Consider the following 18,839-nt stretch of genomic DNA (forward strand, 5'->3'; position numbering starts at 1 on the left):
ATAATTTCATGAACAAATACAGACTGGGGAATGACTGATTAGGGTGCAGTATTGAAGAGAAGGACCTGGGGGTTACAGTAGACCATCAACTCAGTACAAACCAACAGTGTGCTTTTGTTGAAGAAAAAAAAAGTCAACAGTATACTGGGTTGCATTAGCAGGAGTGTCACTTGCAAATCAAGGGAAGTAAATCTTCCTCTCTATTCAGCGCTGGTGGGACTCCACCTGTAATGCTCTGTCCTGTTTTGGGCTCCACATTTCAAGAAGGATGTGGGACATATTGGAAGGAGTCCAACAACAACAATGATTAGAGCCCCAGAAAACATGATTTATGAGGAAAAGCTGAAAGAGCTCAGGTTATTTAGTGTGGGGGAGAGAAGACTGATGTGGAACTTGATAGCAGTCTTCAAATGCCCGAAGGGAAATTATAGAGAAGATGGAAATGCATTTTTCTCTGTGGCCCTAGGAGACAGGGGACAGGACTAGGAGCAATGGATTCAAGTGGTAGCAAAGGAAATTTAGGTCAGAGATAAGACTTTTCTGAATGTGAGGATGGTCAAGCACTGGAACAGGCCACCCAGGGAAGCTGTGGAGTCTCCATCCCTGGAATTTTCAAGACATGGTCAGACAAACACTTGGCTGGGATCCTTTATCCAGGAGTGATCCTGCCTTAAGCAGGGGGCTGGACAAGATGACCTTGCAACATCCCTCCAGCTTTACTTTCCTACGATCCTATGTGAACATGACCTCAGAAGGGGAAGCTAGCCTACTACTCATCTTACCTACTGTGGAAAGGTCTTACCTGGATGACTGTTTAACCTTTACAGAGTTTCTTTAGTCCTTTTGATCTAATTCCAAAGCCAACCAATGTGCACAAGGAGTCATGCATAATAGTCATTCAAGATGTTTTCCAATTTTCCATAGTAGCATCAGGAAAACCTTTGTATTTTACAGAAAAGTCAACTAAACTATTTTTATATATAATTTTGACCATATGTTCAGGAAAAGGATCCATTCAGGTGTTTTTATAAGAATTTCTTTGTTTATAAAAAGAAAACATCATGTAAAAAGACACCTTACTTGCAAGGTATAGTTTTTGCATATTATCGTAGGTGATTTCTTTAAAAAAAAACATCATGTAGAAAGACATCTTACTTGCAAGGTATAGTTTTTGCATATTATCATAGGTGCTGGAAAGCTGCTAATTATTTTTCTTGACCTTGGGCAAGTGTCATTCTGCTACAGGCACTCCCTGCAGCCCATGCCTTAGATGCTATAAACTGGGAGATGTTGGGTATATGGAATATGGGACCAGTATACCTCAACTGTGTGGGGATGTAGTCAGAAAGGCCAACCGCACCTTGGCATGCATCCACAGATGCATCTCAAGCAGGTCCAGGGAGGTGATCCTCCCCCTCTATGCAGCACTGGTCAGGCTGCAGCTGGAGTACTGCGTCCAGTTCTGGGCGCCGCACTTCAAGAGGGATGTCGACAGCATGGAGAGGGTCCAGAGGAGGCCACTCGCATGATCAGGAGACAGCAGGGCAGGCCCTATGAGGAGAGGCTGTGGGACCTGAACCTGTCCAGCCTCCAAAAGAGAAGGCTGAGGGGGGATCTTGTGGCCTGTTACAAACTAGTCAAGGGGGACCAGCAGGCATTGGGGGAGTCCCTGTTCCCCCAAGCACTACCAGGAGTGACCAGGAATAATGGTCACAAGCTGGCAGAGGGTAGGTTTAGGTTAGATATCAGGAGGTGCTACTTCATGGTCAGGGCGGCTAGGGTCTGGAACCAACTTCCAAGAGAAGTGGTGCAGGCTCCTGCCCTGGGGGTGTTTAAGAGGAGGTTGGATGAACATCTTGCTGGGGTTGTTTGACCCCAGTATTATTTCCTGCCATGGCGGGGGGTTGGACTAGATGATCTACTCAGGTCCCTAGAAACTATGAAACTATCCTTGAAAGCTGGATGACTGTGAGGACTATAGACAGCTGGCAGGCTTTAGACTTTTTCACTTTGCAATTTTACTTTGCAATTTTTTCTGTCATACCAAAGACAACACAAGAATGTTAAAAGAATTTCTGAGTCAAACATCAGTGACTTACAGACTTGAAACAGCTGGCTATTTAAAACCAAGTTTTCCATAATTTCACATGGTGAATAAAAGGAGAGATATCTATCATTTCCTTATAGCAGCCTACACAAGCACATTTTTAACATCCATGAGTTAGGAATATATAAAAGCGACAGTACACATTGTTGTTGGGACAAGTTTATGACAGAATGGGCTCTCTAAAGAAACAAAATGGAAGTCTGGTGTTCATGTACCAGATCAGCAGTACTTTCATTAAGTTAACAGGAATATTGCATTTTCCCTTCTATTTTTAAGCACAGAACTTACATAAGAGATGTATTTAATCTATAAAACATTCCACATTACAAATAGCACAAATATGTTACAGTTGTCTCAATGAGAAATTTAAACATAAAGCACCTATGGTAGAACTGGGATGGAACTACATCTCCTGGAGCCCTGCGCAGTCTTGCTGCAAAATGCCAGGTGATTTCAATCTATCTAGGTGTGATTACAAAATAGCATGATAATTTCAGTCCACCTAGATTAGAGAAAGCCCGAAGCTGTAATTTCGAGGTTTCTGAGGCCAGGGAGCTGGTTGGTAGGATTTGGGATTTACACTTAGCCCATTATTGGATGTGGTAGTTGACTAGATAGAAGGGGTCTGCAGCCAAATTTTCAATAGCCACCAGGCTTGTTTGCATGAAGTAATTTTGAGTATAGGCTCAACTCTATTTTGAATTTACGACAACACAGGGAGTTAACTTGTTACAGTGAGTTTTTCACACTTTTTCATAAAAATTTGAATTGTCGTGTAAAAGTTGAAATATAAATGCAGAAAACTGAAACTCTAACAAATCTCCTGAGATTCTGCTGTCTGTTGAGGACCAGTGCTTCTTGCATCTCACATCATTATCTTGTAGGGGATCTCTTTCTTTACTTTCCTTTTTAGAAGAAAACCAGCAAGAGTGATAACAATAACCGCCAGGACCACAGCAGTAACAATAAATGGAGCATGGAAATTATCAATAGGAACGATAACGGAGCGATGGGTATCCATATTTTCCTGAAGATGTGAAGAATCCATTTCTGTGAGGAAAAAGGAAGGAGAGTTTATTACATTTTCTTGCTGCTCTGCTCTAGATAATGCCAAAGATAACAGAGAGAATTTGAATTCAAATTTTGAATCTTAGATTATATATGAATATTAATGAGGTTTTTCACTCCATTTCATATCTGATACACTATAGACACATGAAATAAGCTTCATATTAATACGGGTTACTTTAACAACTTATTCAGAAGCATGACATTTTTAGATTAAACATTAAGAAATTATCTTAACTAGGAAAGGAAATAGGGAATGTATGTTTTGCAAGGAAGGTGAATGGTCTGCTTTTACTGGAGACATTCAAGACTGTTATAATGACAATTTGGACAAAATGGGCTGTTATACAGAGATAAACTATATCTAATTTCTCTCTGATGTAATCGGCCTTTGACACACACAGATTAAAATGATAGATTTGAAAGGTGCTCAACAGAAAATAACTTGTAGATATTAGTCAACGATCAACGCCTTCATGCTTATTATTCTTAAGTTGCCAATAAACTAGTTAAGTCATGAATCAGTACTAGAAATCAGAAGAAAACTGACCTGCAAAGATATCTTTATGAAATGTAAACTGATTAAAGAGTCTTATATTGAGTACAAAAGAAGTTTATTTAAATTTACCAGCATTCCTATTTTCGATGCCATCACTCTGAAGCTGAATGGGTCCAACGACTACATCTATTTGTTCCTGGTAAGGTCTGGCACCTCTTTTGGAACGAAAGAGACATCCCTGGTAGCATCGGGAGGAATAATCATATGCCCTACACACCACCATCTTACACTGCAGGTAAACAGATGAGTGTCTGCTAATAAACTGGAAGGCATTAAATTTAAACCGGGTCATGTAATTGTAGGGTGAATAGTATGTATAGTAGGAAGAATCTCTAATGCACCTAGAAAGAAAGCAAAATAAAATGAGTCCTTGTGAACATATGAAGTAATACATTACTTATGTCAAACAGATAAATCTATATCCATATATAGAACAGAAAGTCTAACAAGAATGGAGACAAAAAAGGGAGAAAAAAGTGCTCTTGTAGTAAGACTAGAAAAGCAAGATGTAAAATCAGGGGCAATGACTTAACTTACAAAATGTACAACATGAATGGCCCTGATCTAACGAGTAAATTGTGCATGTTCTAACGTCAAGGGTGTGAACAAGTGTTCATATGGCCCAGCTTAGTGTAAGGATCACTGCATCCAAGAATTCCTCACTTGCAAGGAAGATGCACATAGGCAGCCGAAGGGAAGTAAGTTGGGGCTGGCGGGGAAGGGAAAGAGTTGGCAGGATTAAGGGGAGGTGGTAGAATTGAGGGGGTGGGGACTAGAGTGTCCAGGGGTGGGGGCTTCTGTGTTCAAGGGGGTATTGCCCAGCCCAGAGGTTGGTGGGGGGAAACAGCATAGCCTGAGTGTGGTGGAGTATGATTGGGCTTTCCCAGACCCAGGGATGTCTGGGGGATACATGCAAGCATTTGTTTGATTGGGTCAACCCATTTTAGATTGGATGAACCATGCCAATCTAAAGTTCTTTCTCATTTGATAAGAATTAACTTTAGATCAGGTGCACCATTTTTAGGATGACTTAAGCCCTGTGAACTCAAGCATTTAGGTCACTCTAAACTTTGTTTAAAGTGATCTAAATGCAATGCTTGTACACACCCAAAGAGTGTAAGCAGCCTCACTGCACTTGCATGTGTAAAGTTAAGCCTCTGGTCAAAGCTTTGCAAGATCAATTCCCAAGACTGCCAAGTTGCAAAGAGATCTCTGGCAACTGATCTACAAAAGGATCCTAAAGTTACTTGCATCTTTGGACTGAAGGATGAATGATCACCATGTAGCAGCTGAAGTAGAGGTGGCTATTAAATTGTTACTGTTATGTAGAAAACTGTAACTTGGCTTATTTAAGCTCTTAACTGCAGACACAGTCTCCTTACTAAATGTTTATGTACCGGAGCAAAGGGGGTCCTGGTACCCATTGGTTCTCTTTGTATTATTTACTAGAACATAAATAACAACCTTCCTTCTTCCATTAAGTACCTCTTTGCTAACTCACTCCACAGCACTGATTTCTATTTAAGACATGAGAAAAAGGCAAGCAATCACAGTCACGGATATGATTTCTAAGTAGTCAGAGCCACTGGCGGTCTGAAGAACAAGGTTCTATTAAGCTTTACTTTCCTACTTTCCAGTCAGTGATGTGCCCCTAACAGAAGCCACAATTTCATGCCAATACATTTAGATTTAATTAAACTAACAGAAATAAGGAATGTAAGAATTGTGTGTAACCAGTGAAATTATTTCACAATAATGCACAATGTTCTATATCCTCTGCCTTATTTCCTTTTATATACCTTTCTTCTTGTCATCTTGGTTTATACAGTATATTATTAAAGGTCTCATTATGAATACATTTTAAAAAAATACAGTGCAAGGCATAAATGCCTAGGTAGAGTACTAAATAACACTAAATATGACATCTAGACCATGCATCTGATTATTCCTCAGCTTCTGATTGAATGCACTTGCATGCTCTCTCTCCTTCCCTCGCTCTCTCACAAACATACACAATGAAATTATTTTAAAAAGTAAAGTAGCAGAGTATTATTAAAAAAGCATAGCTGAGCACTATAGATGAACTGTTTCTGGCTAATCAACCCCAATTTGGGTTCGGCAATATATTTTTGTTGAATAGTAAATTTACATACATGGTATCTCCATAACCAGGGAGAACTGATTTACACTGGGTCTCCCTACCTTCCAGGTCTGTTGTCTAACCATTCAGCTGCTAAAGGGTTTTTTGAGGTAGGTCTTTCTCAACCTGTCTTGTCAAAGCAGTGCCACATTGTATAAAATACTTTTAAAAACCTTGAAACAGATAAGGACTCTTTAGCCACGTGATTAAGACATTCAGTCAGAAGCTGAGGAATAATTAGATTCATGGTCTAGATGTCCTATCTAGTGTTATTTAATACTCTACCTAACCACTTATGCCTTACAGTGTATTTTTAAAACTGTATTCATAATGGGACCTGAAGTCAATTCACATTGGCTGTATTCTCTAAATAAAACAGATACAGAACTACAGCTACGGAAACAAGACTGCAAATACAGAACCTTTTTTCACAAGTATTGAGAAAGTCCTTACCCATTCCTGATTATTTCATAGACCACAGTTGTAAAATCATTGGGATCAGGGGATGCTATACATGTGTCCACAAACAACACCAGATCTGAGTCAGAGCTGTGAAGATTAGCTTGAAGGAACAGATTCTGGTTCAAGTTAACATAGTATGGCGAGTCATAGACTGGCTGTGAGAATGATGATGATCTATAAAATGTAAGGTTCACGTCATATCTGCTGTACTGAGTTTCATTGACCTCTGTAACCTTTTGGGTATCAACAAGATACATTGCTTGTATCCAGGAATTCTGGAGCATTTTGCAAGTGACACGCAAATGAAGAGGATTTTGTCTTGTGATCAAGTTGCCAGAAGAATTTGCTTTTATCATATTGGAGTAGCTGATTGAATTGCCGTTTCCCTGTTAGAACATCAGATAAAATGCATAATTACCTCATTCAGTCATGTTTATGTTATGCATACTAAATTAAAGTAACACAGAGTGTAATAATGTCACTTCTAGTAAACAGGTATGAAGAGAAGTGCGATTTGGGTAACTTCTACCCTCAAGGCATTTTAAACAACTTGGTTGACCACATGGTATGTGACAAAATTGAGTTCTGTGAAAAACATTTCAATTGAACCCAAAGACCATCCAGTTAGTTAACATGCATGCAGAGCTTTGAACATCTGATGTATAAAGTTTCCATTAACATTCATATCTAATTTAAAGCATGCAGGCAGTCCTACTGAAGTCAGTGCTTTAAGTACCTTGTTCAGCTAGGGCCTGTGTAAATGGCAAGTCTTGATACTACTTATGAAGATCAGAAAATGTTCAGAAAAAAAAGATCTTAACGTTGGAGTTTTTTCACAAAAGCCTCTACTGCACACTGTGTGTCATAAAAGCCATCTACAATAAACAGAATCTCCGCAGAGGTGGGAGTACTTAGTTAGTTTGAATCTTTAAATGTACCTGCTGTCTCTGTTCCCTTTCTAGTCCCCACAAACAGTGCTGCATGTTACAATTCATAACCTTTCACAAAATGAGCTCTGCGATTTGAACCGGCTTATACAGGTTGCTAAATCATTCAGCATCAGCATCATCATACCTCTCTTCTGGTGCCACAGCGGGTGTATGGTATATCAAAAATAACAGAGTACGGTGTAATTGTTGGTCTACAGTAAGGGTCATTCAAGTTGACATCCCATGCAGAGTAGCCTTGTGAACTGAGGTAGGCTCTGCTAACAACTGCCTTCATGTATTCTGGCAAGCACAGAAGCGCTGGTGAACAGGGAAAACCAAGTATTAATGAAGTCAGGCATCTGATAGGGATTAGAAACTGCAATTTAAATAAATATTATCTATGGTATGTGTCAGTTTTGGATGGGAGGGGTTCATAAACCAGAGCACATAATTTTACCTCTGTTATTACTGAAATATTTAATACGCACTAGAGGTCTGATTAAGTTTCCTAGGTGTTGTATTGTAATTACAATGAACATCACACCATTAGGATTTCTGTCCTTGAAAAGCTACAGCATTTACTGACATTCACCATCTCCTGGAAGTGATTTAACTCTGGTTGGTCCCAGGTCATTTTTTTCCTTCAATGGCCAGTTTTACTCTTGGAGAATAAGCCAGAATATCTGTACAATCACAGTTTCTCCTGGGAGAGCAGTAACTCTCCCAGGAGAAACTGAATGTCTGTATGAGGCTCTTGTGATCAATATCATCAGTGGTAAAGACTATTACTGAGATTCAGATTGAACGTATGCAGTTTATTTTATGTCTCTATTTTGGACTGCACATTCTATAGGTGCCACACTGTTCTAAAGAAATCCTGTTTGATTAATTAACCTACTAACTCCTACCTCAGATAAACTGGGTTTCAGATTGGTACTGAACTGATGCTTAAATCCCTGGAAGTTCCCAATCCACTAGATGCTTTTGAAGTATATGTCACAGAAACAGTGGACTATTCAGTTTAAAAACAGGCTAGGAGTGATGTTAACCATATTATGCATAATGGGCTAGTGATCTGAGTGCTCACCCAGGATGTGGGAAACTACTTTCACCTCACCGTAAGGAGATTCACAGCTATATCTTCCACTTTGAAGAGAGGGCCCTAACCACCACTATCAAGCAGAAAAAGTAGAATAGGCATATATCATGTAATTTTCTTGTGTAATAAATTTCTTGAATCTAGGGTAAAGTTAACCTTGGAAAATGTGTTATAACTTCATTATGTAATCAAGTTACTAAATAGAAAATGCCATATGTCCACTTCCATAGACAATTTCATACCACCATAGAGATTTCCCCAATGCAAACTGACTCTTCACCAGCTAATGACATGGCATTGTCATAGTACCTACAGGAGACAGCTAAGCTTGCAAGAGATAGATATGTCTCTGATCCTTAGGAATAGATTTAGTACTAGTTACAATCTGGGATAGGTTACTCCATAGTGGACACATCTATATGAGACTTTTAATGTGCCTAATTAGCTCCACAGTAAAGTCTCAGTGTCTACATGTGCAGCCCTATTAACTCTGCCATAGGTTCATACTTGTAAATGCAAGTACTATCATGCGGTAATTCTTTAGTGTGCAGCAACACATTTGTAGTTGCAGACAGGGCTGGCTGGGGCATGAGGGTGCTTCAGCAAGAGAACTATCTGCTAGCTAGCGCCACACTAGAAAGCACTCTCATGCCCCAACCAGCCTCTCTGCAGTTTGTTGAGCTGGGTTGGAGCAGCCCTGGGCTGGCTGGCTGACCCCCCAAGACCTTCTGCCAGCCAGGGCTGCTCTGACCCAACTCAACATGCTGTGGTCCCAGGCCCACATGAAGACATGGTGCCAGGAGCAATAAACTCTGGCACAATATGCATCCAAGTTTAGTCACTTGAATTAATTTCACATGTAGACACACACACTAATTCTGTTGTGTGTTCACACTATGAAATTAAGGCTGTAATATCTAGCCTGTTATTAAGGCTACCAATCTATCAACTTTTGGAGAACAATATTTTGAACCACACTGACACAAGAAGAAGAGTAAAGACAGGATTGTGGTAAACTGATAAATAATAACAAATTGGGTTTCATAGTTTCATAGTTTGTAGGGTCAGAAGGGACCTGAGCAGATCATCTAGTCTGACCCCCCGCCATGGCAGGAAAGAGTACTGGGGTCAAATGACCCCAGCAAGATGTTCATCTAACCTCCTCTTAAACACCCCCAGGGGAGGAGCCTGTACCACTTCTCTTGGAAGCTGGTTCCAGACCCGAGCTGCCCTGACCATGAAGTAGCGCCTCCTGATATCTAACCTAAATCTACCCTCTGCCAGCTTGTGAACGTTATTCCTGGTCACTCCTGGCGGTGCTCGGGGGAACAGTGACTTCCCCAATGCCTGCTGATCCCCCCGACTAGTTTGTAACAGGCCACAAGATCCCCCCTCAGCCTTCTCTTTTGGAGGCTGAACAGGTTCAGGTCCCGCAGCCTGTCCTCATAGGGCCTGCCCTCTGTCCCCTGATCAAACGAGTGGCCCTCCTCTGGACCCTCTCCATGCTGTCCACATCCCTCTTGAAGTGCGGCGCCCAGAATTGGACGCAGTACTCCAGCTGCGGCCTGACCAGTGCCGCATAGAGGGGGAGGATCACCTCCTTGGACCTGCTCGAGATGCATCTGTGGATGCACGACAAGGTGCGGTTGGCCTTCCTGACTGCCTCCCCACACTGCCGGCCCATGTTCATCATGGAGTCAATGATGACCCCCAGATCCCTTTCTGCCTCCGTGCTGATAAGAGGGGAGTTCCCCAACCTGTAGGTATGGTGCCGGTTGTTCCTCCCGAGGTGCATCACCTTGCACTTGTCTGTGTTGAAACCCATCCTATTCTCGTCCGCCCACCCTTGTAACCTGTTGAGATCTGATTGTAGCCTGTTGCATCCTTCCAATGTACTCACGTCCCCCCACATCTTAGTGTCATCAGCAAATTTGAACAGGGTGCTTTTTACCCCCTCATCCAAATAGCTGATGAAGATGTTGAACAGTGCAGGCCCGAGGACCGAGCCCTGCGGACCCCCACTGCCCACGTCCTTCCAGGTTGAGAAGGACCCATCTACTACCACCCTCTGCGTGCGGCCCTCCAGCCAGTTGGTGACCCATTTGACTGTGTAGGTGTCTACACCACAGCCCCCCAGTTTCTTAATGAGAACGGGGTGAGAGACAGTGTCAAAAGCCTTCCGGAAGTCCAGGAAGATTATATCCACTGCAACCCCTGTGTCTAACGATCTGGTGATCTGATCGTAAAAGGCCACCAGGTTGGTCTGACAGGACCTTCCACTGATGAACCCATGTTGGTTGCCCCTAAGCATGCAGTCTCCTGCTGGCCCCTCCTGGATGTGTGCCAGCATCTTTTTCTCAAACAGCTTGCCTAGGATCGAGGTGAGACTAACCGGCCTATAGTTTCCCGGGTCCTCCTTCCTGCCTTTTTTGAAGATGGGGACCACATTGGGGCAGGACATGGAACTGTTTGAAAGGAAATGAGTGATGGAAGTTTTATCTGTAGTAGGACAATGATCAAGCCCAAAGGACAGTGGAAGAAAATAGAATAAAACCTAATTACAAATTCCAATGGGACTGAAAATAAATCTCATTTAAAGAAGGTGTTGGCTACAACGGGATTAGTCAGTTTGCTGCTTCATTCTAATGCAATAAAGCATAGGGCTGTTATAAGTAGGGTGTGTGTTAACATGAGCTTGTACTAGATAAGTAACATTAATGAGATGATGAAAAAGCAAATTTAAGATGAGTTTCAGAGAAAATATCTAAAAATAATTCCTTTGATAAAAGCTTCCACTCAGAACTTTTTTAATTGTTAAACTAAATATTGCCTGAAATAGGTCAATGCTCAAACAATATGAAAGGTGATAGCTACTAGTTGTTTAAGGAACAAATACATAAATACACTTATATTTAAAATCAACAATTAGGCTTGTCTCATTAGGAACAAAGTTCTTCATTGAATATAGACTTACTAGTATTCTGATCTGCTGGTATGGAGTAATAGTCAGCCAAAAACCCTCTGTTTGTGTAGCTGTAGTCACTGTGAAATCGAACGGTCATCAAATTTGAGGATGATGTAAAAGTGTAAGTGGAACCATAACAAATTCTCCCAAGCAATGGAGATGTATATAGTGGCCCATCGTACACTTCAATGTAATCATCTTGACACCAACTACTTTGCATCCTAGGGAGTAAACATGAGATTGTCATATTGTGTGAATTCCAATTTAACACCACAAAATAGGCTATAACACTTGCATTAAACCCTTAAAATCAAAAGACTTTGAGACAAAGATTATTGTAATTTGTGAGCATACATGGTACCAGCTATGCCGGGCAGGCAATTATTTTGAGCAGAGGGCTGCTTACCCAGTTTTGGCAAGCTGTAAAGGGCCACATGGGTAGCCCCACCCCTTGACAGGTGCCCCACCCCCTGGTCCTCATCTTGGGACCAATGTCCCAAAGTCTTAGGACCAATGTCCCAGGGCCAGCACTGGTGGGGCCCAGAGCAGGGCGCAGGCTGGCAGGGGTCTATGGAGTCAGGCTGGGCTGCATCAGCAGGGAGAGGGGGGAGCTGGCCCAGCTCCATAGAGCCCCTGCCGGCCGCAACCCTGTACCCCTGCCCTGGGCCCCATTGGTACAGGCCCTGTGCTCCTGTGCCCGCTTACTCTCAGTGCCGACCAATCCCACGGTACAGGTGGGGGGCAGCGCACAGCCCTGGCTCCCTTCTCAGTGGCAGGGAACAAGCTGGTGCACAGCATGGGGAAAAGCGGTCCCTCTCCTACCCAGTGGCTGGTGCCCTGCACTGCAGCCACTTGCAGCCTGTGCAGGGCAGTCCTGAGGCACAGGCAGCCCCACATGGGCTGTGAGCAGCTGCTGCACGGGGTGCCAGCCATGGGATGGGTGAAGGGACACTCTTCCCCCATGCTCAGCACCAGCTTGTAAACCTCCCCCACTGCCAGCCTGGGCCCCACGCTTTCTCTGGGCTCACCCATTGGGGCTTTGCTGTGGTGGCAGCAGCTGTGCCCCCCCCCGCTTGCTGCACTGGGCAGAATTTGCTGCTGCTGCCAGCCTGGAGCTCACACGCTGGGCAGCCCAGAGGCGGCAGTGATAGCTGCACTGCAGCCTACTGAGGCACAAGCTCCAGGTGGGCAGTAGCAGCAAACGCTGCCCAGCGCAGCAAGTGGGGGGGGGGGGCGCAGCTGCTGCTGCTGCCATGTGCAGCCTCAGTGAGCAAACCCAGAGTTGGCACGGGGCTCAGGCTGGCTGCGGGACCAGATTACAAGAGTGTGGCAGAAAACAACCCCTTGCCTGCCCTGTGGCTAGTGCCCTGCACTGCATCCATTTGCAGCCCACCTAGGGCTGCCTGTGCCTGCTCAGGACAGCCCCATGCAACCTGCAAGTGGTTGCAGCAGGGAGTGCCAGCCATGAGGTGGGTAAGGGGCCACTTTTTCCTGCGCTCCACACCAGCTCCTTCCCTGCCTTTCCACGCCCCGCTTACCTGAGCTTCCCACTCCAGGGCAGCCATGTGGTCCCAAGCCAGAAGCCCCTCCCAGGGCCTCTGGCTGGGGAGTGGGGCCAGGTGGGCTTCCCCTGGGTTTCCCACTGGGCTTCCCCTGGTTCCTGTCATTTTTGACAGGAACCAGGGACTGATCATTTTTAAGTTTCAAAAAAAATTTTAAGGGGTCCCACGGGCTGGATTGAATGTCCTCACAGGCCAGGCCATATTTTGCCCACCCCTGAGCTATGCAGTTAGGAAAGGTTTACAGTTTTAGATATACAGCTTATTTACAGTTTTTTAGAACATACTGAGAGACATCTTTGAAGAGGAGACAATATCAAATCTTAAAAAGTCCAATAGTAACAGCATTAATTATCCATGAAGTTAGTGCTGTGCTTTCATAACATCTCTGGATACTTACATAATATTTCTGAACGTGACAGTTATACGGAAATTGTTCATTACTTCTATTTCCCATACACAGTTGGCATTGTTTGGATAATATGCAGGATAGAATGGGCTGTGAAATGTCCCAGATGAGTCTGAAAGTACGCCACCACAAGAATAACTTGCTGTGGAATGAAGAAAAGATAAAAGGTATATATGCAGGTATAATTTCTGCTTATAGCTATATTATGTTGAATCCAAAGTCACTGAAAACTCAAGGGGGAAACTGAAGGGTCCATTAACAGAAGTCAACCTCAGTATGATCAAAACCAAAAAAGCTGCTGAGCATACAAACTATTATTTCAGACTCAACACCTCTTGAAATTAAATTAAATAAATTAAATGTATTAAACTATATTGAATTAGGTATTGAATGTATAAACAGAAAACCAGGAATTTGTGCTAAGGAATATATGTTCAGTGAAGAAAAATTATGATTTTTTTCCAGGTAACATTGTGGTCTTAATGTGGCAAGACATGGTGTGTGTAGATGAAATGGGGGCCCTAAATTGAAGTAGTGAGTTTTAAAAAACACCACTTCAATTGAGGGCTGATTAAACCCCCGTGTTGTGCACTTACCTGCCTCTCCAGCAGGGAGGGGAGGGCGAACTGCTGGTGGGCAGAGCAGTGCCTGGGCTGCAGGGTGGGGCTGGTGCTTCCCTCTGTGGAAGTGGTAGCCCCCTCCAGGCACCTTGCTCAGGGTGTCCTGGTGGGGCACCACAGCTGCGGAGGGAAGCACCGGGCCCCTGTGTAGCTCAGGCAGGCAGGCTTGGGGAGAGGGGAGGAAGGGGCAGGGGGATCAGGCTTGCTGCTTTTCTTGGGTGGAGCCTGCCTTCCCAGGCTGCTGCCTGCAGAGCTGCACGGACCCCAGTGCTTCACTCCATGGCTGTAGGGGCTGCAAACTAAAACTCTGCAAAGGCGTTTTAGTCTGCTGTGCCCCAAGTTGTTTAAGGGGCACTACACTACTAAATTTCCTACAGCAGCTGGAATTAATGCACAGTATGCTGCTGAGGCATGAAAACACCGACACCATTAAAGCAGTACAAAAGCATGTAACCCTCTTTAAAGTGTCATGCACACATGCCTCTTGTTTCATCTACCAACGGCCACAGTACATTTTTAAAGAAAAACCTAGTGAGTATGAGGCAAAATTGTGTTATGCCAAAATATCCCAGACCTGCAAAGAGCTTCAGTGAAGATGCTGAGACCAGTCACATCAGCATAGTTAAGCATGTGCACAGTGTCGGCACAGGTCAGGGACCTAACTGCTTATTCAGAAGAAGAACTACTTAATCACAGGACTATAGTTCAAAGGAAAAAGAACTATTTTCCTAGTTAGAAGCATGAGCTGTCAAAATGAAGAGTGTTCTCAAGAAGTATAACTTTTTATTAGCATACGATATATCACTATTTTCCCATCAAAAATTGGCACAATTTATACCCCCAAAATGGTATATATTGTGATGACATAGGAGAAAAATAAACCAAACAGCTGTAAATTACCTGTTGTAAATGGCCATGAATTTCTGGTAGTCTCTAGCAACAGAAAAGAACAACCATACATAAATGGAATATACCTTTACACAGAAAACTATACAACTTTCAGGGTAACTGGGTTATTCAAGATAATGCCAGGAAAAAGGTTAAACCAACCTTGGACCATAACCCAGTGCAGAAGAGAGTTTGAGAAAGAGATGAGAGCTATATTTCAGATGGCCCAAGAAAATACCAATAGTTCTCTCATCCTGTAAATATTTTACAAATAGAGATTTATACCCAGATATATAATGCACTAAGCCAATAAAGCCTGTGCTGTGTCTAGCTCATCTGATTAATAAAATAAAATTAGTTAAAGAAACAGTGAGCTAGGAAACAGCAATAAGAAATGCAGTGGTAAACTCTGTTGGGAAAAAATCCTGAAATAAATCTAGTAACATAAATGACAATACTCTCCAAAATAGTCCACCTATCCATTATAGGCCATTCATCATCATCATCATCATTTACTCTAGTGCTATGAGCCTAGTCATGGACCAAAGCATTATTGGCTGTAGAGGTGTACAAAGTGGGAACAAAGAGGAGTATTTGTATCACAATAGTTCATAAATGTTTTGATAGCAGTGCCTGTTTTGGTACACTGAACATACATGGTACTATCATCTCTCAAATGCTATGGCATTATAATATGTTTGCAAACCTCATTGATTTTCTTTCAAATGTTAGTTGCCTGCTTTGTGAAATGATTTCTAGGAATGGACATTTTTTCTTATAAAAGACAAAAACTAGAGAAAAGTTTTCAACAGTTCAAAAATTTTCTTACTTCCATATTAGTAAAGCAAACGAGAATTGCCTGTTCTGGTTACCCGTAATGGTAAGGGAAGTATCAGTGGTAGAAACAGTTGCTAAAACAAGAGAGAGCAGCATGCAAATGAGGACAATTTCATTCAAGATATATGCCTCATATACCAAAATCATTAAGATGGAAGGAAAAAGCAGAAAACAAACCTAAAGCACTGTATGTAAAACAGACAGGAAACAGATGGGTAAAAATGAAGAAAAAACATTTTTGTCTACTGTCTATAATATCAAGGCAGCAAAGGAGCTAGTTCACCAAAAGTTAAAGCAGGGTTATTATAATTAACTTGGGTCTAAAGAAGAATATACAGTTATACCTGTAAAGACACAAGGGTTTAAAAAACCTGCATATCTTCAAATCAATTTATTTGGGAATGAGAGGCTTGCAATGATCAACTGTAAATGTCTTCTGCAATCTGATAAATGCATGTGTTTAAGTTTAGGTGGAAGTCTTCCTAGATTCTGGAAGCCAATAGGATTAACAAAGTGTTGACAATAAAGTATGTGTTTAGTATTCAACTCAGCTGGGACCTTTTCAGAATCCTTGACATCCAAATATGCCACAAATATAAGCAACTGGTGGTTTAAGCCCTCAACAGGTGTATTAGTCAAAGCACTCCAAGCCCCTTCGAAGCTCTCCCAACTGTGAGCGTAGAGATGCTTGCAGCTAAAATATGTTTCAAAAAATGGTCACTGCACTTCAAAGAGTGATCCTCATAAAATGAGGAACATATTTGAAATGTTTCTATTTGAAGTGCTTTCTGGAAAATCTAAATGTTCCAGAGAAAAATGACAGGGGGAGGCTCAGTCTGCCAGTATCCCACAGTCCTCTGCTGTGGCAGACAGTCATTGCATTCTCCTCTACACTGGGCTGCCTTCAGGCACCACTAAAGACTGGATGCTGCGAGGCACGCAGTGAATCCTTCTCTATAACTCCATGGGCTGGAGATCAGGAATCCCTGCGTGTCTCAGCCTCTGCTCTCCAGAGGATGGCAAAGTACACAGGACAGCACCTACTGTCTCCCCACTTCTGCCCCCTGCTCCCCATAGAAGTGGAGCACTGTAGAATAAGAAAGGATCTAGCAACCCCACAGTGTGCCGCCTGGCTAGAAAGCACCCCTCTGCATGCCACTGTAGTGATTTTGAAGCCCTTTGGCAGGATTAGGAGGGTGGGATGAGTAGGCAAGAGGAACAGGACCTATCTGTACAACACCACAGCACTCCAAAAAGAAGCAAAATTTGGAGTGCTTCACATGCACATTTGTCCATGGCCTTAACTTCCTTACTATTCAAAGATAAGCACTTTAGTGTTTTCGAAGTTATTCCCCAAAGCTATAATGAGTGGATCTTTTAAATACATGACACAAACTATAAGGAAAAGAAAACAAATATTCAGGCTTTATTCAAATGCCTTGCTAAATATAATGTAGTAGTCTTTCTTCCCAAGATTATAAGGAAAATGGTTGTCTTATTTCCTCAAATCTGGTCTGGCAACCAAACTCCTTTTTCTACACAATCACCACAAAAGGAATACTAGGTATAAATTGGTCCCTTACTGACCCAGACGCAGCCCTGTTGACATTGGTTCCATTGGGCAGGCAGAGAAGAGGGAAGCCAAAAGGGGAAAAAAGAGAGTAAAAGTGAAGGAAAACTAAATGAAGCTACAGTCAATAAAAAGCAAGGCAGCAAACTCCTATTTAAACCTATTTTAACTTTCTATCATTGACCTTCCTTCTGACCTGCTGCTGCCATTCTCAAACCGCTATTCTTCCCCGGGGGTGTGAGAACTGCACAGAACTTTAAAAGTTACAAACTTTCATACGTTGTGAATTTCTGCAGAATTAGGGATGTACTGGAACAGTGTACAAAAGGTACTACATCCAGATCAGTCAGTATATCCTTGTTGGTAAACTGGATCCTAAAGAACTTCTATTATGTCTCTCGGGCCCTGCCAGATGTGGAAGTGGAGGTCCAATGGGATCTGATGTGGGATCCCCACAGGCAAGATCCTGCCATGCATGACAGAAGGTGTGATCCTAGGATTCAGCATCAGATCCCATGATGCCTTATTGCTAGTGATCATGATCCCACACTTTCCCTTCACTAGAAAGTATCAGGCTCCTACAGCTGCCAGCCCCCTCAGCTGATTCTGACTCCCTGTTGTGGGGCACACGGTGCATCCCCATGGGTGGGAGCCCCATTAGCTGATGTAACTCCTGGCGTAGGGGCATACCCCGTGCCTGGGAGCCCCCATCAGCCTGGCCACATTCAATTCAATTGTTAATTGAATAATTAATAGTGTGATAGGAAAAATAACACAAAGTTATTATATGTTTTCTGTATAACTTCATACCTTATGCCTTGTTTTACACACCATTAACTGCATTAGATATGTTCAGACACATCTTAAGATATGATAAACTGGTCCTTAGGATAACTTAGGCTAGGGGTCTCAGGCTGAAACACAACCTACCACATATCTGCTAGAATGCATCCGTAAAACATGAGAAAGACCTGGTGCAGAAATACATGGTTGATTTATGCTTGAATACATGTCGTTGTCACCTCTTAATGCAAGAATCAGCAACATGAAAAATAAGAAAATTTCACTCACAAGATATATATTTTCAAGCAACCTGCCAAAGTCATTAAGGTAAAAGTAAACTCAGAAAATCAAATGAAGGGAAGGAAGAGGAGACTATGAATAGTAAAAATAAAGAAAAACTAAGATTATTTACAGTTGGAAACAATTACAATGGCATAAGGCAGATTCTGGCTGTAAACTCATGGTCTCAGAGCAAAGCTAGCTTCCTCAACAGACCATATATACTTCTTCATAAATCTAACATAAAATAATACAGCTCTGAGTCTGAAGGACTGTTATACTTGGACCTGGACATACCCTTCTCCTGTTTCCAAAATCATTGACTTTCCCCCTTCTATTTCCCAGTCCTAGCTCTCTGGTATAATTAACATTTGAAGGGGTTGTAATAGTTCTTGTAAAAGCTTCTAGGTCCACACTACTGGGGAAACAGAGAAGGATGCAGCTAATTAGACTGCAAAAAGGAGAGGAAGAAATTGGAATTACCTCTTGTGGTAGTCCATGTTGGCCTCGTGGTTGTGTGTGGTGCATAACCACCTATAAAAGGAAAACAGAATAATATGCAAGT

General features: G+C 42.5%; 1 protein-coding gene across 1 annotated transcript in view; it reads right to left on the reverse strand.

The window, feature by feature from the left end:
- Window positions 1-18,839, reverse strand: part of DMBT1 (deleted in malignant brain tumors 1) — a 162,575-nt gene that overhangs the window by 77,597 nt on the left and 66,139 nt on the right. Inside the window, 8 exon segments of the mRNA XM_090058728.1 lie at window positions 3,009-3,157; window positions 3,804-4,075; window positions 6,328-6,722; window positions 7,411-7,583; window positions 11,339-11,550; window positions 13,289-13,439; window positions 13,907-13,950; window positions 14,639-14,645. Of these exon segments, the coding sequence (XP_089914854.1) occupies window positions 3,009-3,157; window positions 3,804-4,075; window positions 6,328-6,722; window positions 7,411-7,583; window positions 11,339-11,550; window positions 13,289-13,439; window positions 13,907-13,950; window positions 14,639-14,645 (1,403 nt within the window).

This window comes from Crocodylus siamensis, chromosome 7 (genome assembly GCF_052110815.1).
Source record: "Crocodylus siamensis isolate JL-2025a chromosome 7, ASM5211081v1, whole genome shotgun sequence".
In the NCBI taxonomy this organism is placed as follows: domain Eukaryota; kingdom Metazoa; phylum Chordata; order Crocodylia; family Crocodylidae; genus Crocodylus; species Crocodylus siamensis.